The sequence below is a fragment of the Porites lutea genome, chromosome 11 (genome assembly GCF_958299795.1).
Source record: "Porites lutea chromosome 11, jaPorLute2.1, whole genome shotgun sequence".
NCBI classification, from domain to species: Eukaryota; Metazoa; Cnidaria; class Anthozoa; order Scleractinia; family Poritidae; genus Porites; species Porites lutea.
This window is the reverse complement of record NC_133211.1, coordinates 25,596,619-25,600,971: the sequence shown is the minus strand read 5'-3', so window position 1 is coordinate 25,600,971 and position 4,353 is coordinate 25,596,619. Positions and strand designations below refer to the sequence as shown.

Below are 4,353 nucleotides of genomic sequence, written 5' to 3'. Positions count from 1 at the left end.
AAGGGAAGACTGAAACGATCAAACATTTAGAAGCTGCCGTCTGATGTGATTAACCTTTGCTACCAAGATTCGTATCATTTAGCGCAACATATTTACCCGATTAAAGCGATTGTGTAACTAGTTTAATAATGTCGAAGGCTAGTTACCTTTCATGTAAATAATCGGTTCTTATTCATTACTTGTTGGTTCTAATCCCTTTTCTTGAAAAAATATAAATCCTTCCGTGCCGGTGTGTTACTTCCTACAAATGGTGTATTTTCCTTCTTTTTTCTTTTATTTGTTCGGAAGAAAACAGTTTCGCCGGTTTCCTAGTGATTTTTTTATCTCGTGACAAGCGAGAAAAACACGCAGAAAAGCACTGCATATTAAGATTATGGATCTGAGGTTTTATTTACTTTTCATAACTATATTGCTTACGGCAGTCAGTTCGCTGTATCCAAAACGAAAATAAAAACAAAAGAAATTCCCACTAAACTATTTAAATTTGACCAAGAGCATGAAAATATTTTCCAACACATACAGGGAAGCTATCGGTTGAGAAAAGAGCCGAAATTTCAAGTAACTCAAGTATCAAAAGTTGTCACAGCTAGAACTCATATTCATATTCATATCAAGTTCATGTTCAGACACAAGTTTCCTTCTCTGTAGTTGCTAAAAACGGTTTCTTTAAAAGACAGGTTGGGCTGTGATTATGTGAAAACGATGAATCCAGTAAAGAGCTCATATTGGTGCGTCTAGTTTTGTTACCGTTTCGCATTATCCTTCTCCTAAAATTCACCCGCCGACAGTGCAGAATATCAGTTATTGCTTTCTTGAATTTTCTACTGACTGTTGTAAATAAGAGTGGATTTATACATGAGTTGAGATAAGTTAGAGACTTGAGAATGTCTAAGATTGCTGGATTGATGGCGTAAGACAGAGATTTTTTTGTCGAGAGAATCAGCGTCAATACGAAGAAGCCTACCCAGCATAATATGAACACACCAATCACGATGACCATCTGTTTTGCTGAGTGAATATCTCTTTTAAGTCGGGTCCCTCCGTTGCGTCGTAGAACACATGTCCTTGTGGTAACCTGATAGATCTTGACATATGAGAAAATAATGATTACCAACGGCAGGAAGAAACTGATGATAGTGATGGCAATGCCTTTATGGCTCCAATTGAGAAGTAGAAGCCCTGAGAGCGCTGCAGAAATCGCCCAAACTAACAGAATGGCGGCTTTGGCGCGAGACGGCGTTAGTATAACTAAGTGTGTAAGCGGGGAGGCGACAGCAAGCAATCTATCTAAGCTGACCAAACAAAGGTTCCATATGGATGCGGTGCCACATATGAGGTCTATTGATCGCCAAACATCATAAAACACAGTCCCACCGGGAAACATATTTTCCTTTGAAATTCTGGACACCATAAATATAGGCATGGCCAGTAAAGCAGTTAGAAGATCCGCGATTGAAAGGGACACTAGAAAGTAGTTTGTGATGGTACGTAGTTCTTTATAAAGGCAAAACGCGGTCATTACAAGTAAGTTTCCCAGTAGTGTTAAAACAATTAATATCGCGATCAACGAGCAAGTGACCACCGTGAGATAAATATCTTGTCTCGCTTTCTCCTTAAGTGCTTGTTCCGGCGGCATTGGATAACTCTCGTTCTTCATTCTGCGTTTAATACGATGTTCTTTTTTGCTAGAGGTATCTTGGAAAAATGCTTTTCATTAGAAATTTAAATGGGTAATGAGATAATGCAAATTTGTTGGTAATCTTTAGTGCTCAATTGGCCATACGGTAGTAAAGAGATTACGGCAATTGTTATCCAATTCTCTTCTGAAGAGCCACGCAATTCTTGGCTAGCTGAGTAGGTTACGTGATAAGAAGCGGCAGTATTTTATGAGTCCGACACCTACTTAGCCTTTGTCACACAAGTTTGTTTTCCTGTTTATATTAGCGAGTGTTTGTTCCCGCTGGAGTTGTCATCTTGCAAAACCGTTGTTGGCACTGTGGCCACACTATTTTCTCTTTCAGTTTTACTTAAGGGAAACGTACTCTTTAAAGTATATATTACCTAAGCATCATAATGAATACTGTAACAGCAGTTGTCTTTAAAATATGTAGCAATCAAATTGCCGCTTCGATTTGATTATGATTATGATTCACCTAAATGAATGCACATCAACAGCAGAGATCTACTGCTTCAACTCATGATGACGGTGGTGAATTTGTCAGGTTGAAGTGTGCCTATAGATTTGTCGACTGAAGCACGTGCGTCTACACAATAGTGATCGTTTGGTGTAGGATTAAATATTTTAAAAGCAAGTGCGATGACTTGAGTGCTAAAAGCGGATTAGCCTATTTCGCTTCATAATAACCAATACCAGTGAAATACTTCTAATGGCTTTGACCATTAAGCAAGTAATGTATTAATCACGGTAACCACTGACTACCAACATATGACGCACGGTGGATGAACTGTTAAATTGAAATCTTCTGTTTCTTAATCGGACTGTAAAAAGCGTTTGGAAAATTTGTGATTTTAAAACTGCACTTCCTGAGCATTGTGTCCTTAAGTAATACTCACGCCCTCTTCTGAAATAGTTTACATATAATATCTCTGAAAAAAATCCGTAGCGATCCACTATTGCAGCTGAGATACAAAATAACAGTCTGGATGGACTCAACAACCGACAAATTTAGTGAAAGGGTGATACTACGTTTTTGATTTAAGTTTATTCAATTTCAAATGAATTGGACTTATTTGTCTTAGGTATAACAAATTGTCCTAAGGTAAGTTAAGAAGTACATTTGTTAAAATTCGATGTTATTAAATTATTCTTTTTATTAAGTGAACACGGACATCGCAGGTAGATTATTGTACTTAAAGCCTGCTCAACAATTTTCAGTTTTGAAAGAGTTTTTAACACCAAATTAAACTTGGAGTAAAAAATTACGTACGTTTCTTTACTGGGTACATGCAGAACGATCCCTTTTTAGGGGCTGCCTAAGTCCGTATTCACTGCAAACCTGGATTTCAGAATAATTCTTATTCAAATAACCCAGTTACCCAGGGAGCAATACTTGGACTGCATTTATTATGTATATCACAGGGGGAGGGGAGCAGAGGAATTTGTTTTTTTTGGCGGGGGGGGGGGTCTTAAAATTTGTTTAAGGGAAAAGGGGGAGATGGTAAAAAATTTTATGAGGCGCAAATATCTATATAAATATATTCAAATTTGCCATGATCTCCATAATCTCTTCTTTACGGCAGAAATACAAAAACCTGTGAACCTTTGGTCACCTTTTGTTTTTAGTTTGCTATGTTAACCATTAATCTCTGCACCATTTCATCATTTTGCCCATATTTTACTTTCCTCGTCAAGACTGGGTGGGGTGAGGGGTTGTCATTTTTTCTTCTGGTCAAGAGGGGGGAAGGGTAGTCTAAAACTTGTGTATATGATCTGGGGCATGTTAAAAAAATTACCCCTCTAAAAAATACCCCCCCCCCCCCGTCTTCCCCCTGCAGTATACATAATGAATGCAGCCAGCTTGCAAAAATTATATTCAGTAAAACGAGTTGAGTGAACTCCATCATAAGAAACTCTTCAAACAACACTTTCAGGACATTTTCCATTCTAAAAAAAAAAAAAACGAAAAATGTCGCTATTGTGAATTAAATTTACAACTGCTTTGCGGAATGTGTTGGTTTAATTTGACTTAAATTCATGTCACGTAGCCTTATCGCAAGGTACATATTTTGGGAAAATAGGAAATGGCAAACTGCTCTAATTACGGTAAGGCGATGATCAAAGATGTAAATAAAAGAATAAAACAAAAATACATAATAATATTATATTGCCCAATATTTCGGTTTGAAAACAAACCTTCTTCAGGGGCTAAAGGAACAATGGAAATATAAACTAAAAGTTCGTTACCGATAAGAAATTGAAAATGTGACAATAAAAGCAATGGATTGGATCAGTTTGTCGTTTCATATTTTTCTACAAGTTTAATTGTACTGATTCAGGTCTACAACTGGGAGATCCAGCACCACTCATTGGTTTGTTGCTGTGGACTTACTGACATTTTATACTTATTTTGGGCTGAGGTTTAAAATTAATTTTTGTAGCATGCTTTCTTGAATCGGAAAAAATAAAATAATTATAACCGTTGTGCATACCGTGCAGTCGTAATAAGAACAAAATCAAAATTATTTTGATTTTGTTCTTATCTATCACTCCAGTGGCTTTATACAACGCTATTATTTTTAAACCAGGACAGCTTTATTAAATGTCTGTAAAAGTGTAATCACTGAATTTATACATTATAAATTGTTGACGCATAATGGCAGCATATCAGTGAG

At 36.8% G+C, this 4,353-nt stretch overlaps 1 protein-coding gene across 1 annotated transcript; it reads right to left on the bottom strand.

The window, feature by feature from the left end:
* Nucleotides 1-535: 535 nt before the first annotated feature.
* On the bottom strand, nucleotides 536-2,203 carry LOC140952687 (histamine H2 receptor-like). Its single transcript, XM_073402131.1, has one exon. It carries the CDS (start codon nucleotides 1,655-1,657, stop codon nucleotides 623-625), a length of 1,035 nt encoding a protein of 344 aa, XP_073258232.1. The 5' UTR covers nucleotides 1,658-2,203; the 3' UTR covers nucleotides 536-622.
* Between the last annotated feature and the right edge of the window lie 2,150 nt (nucleotides 2,204-4,353).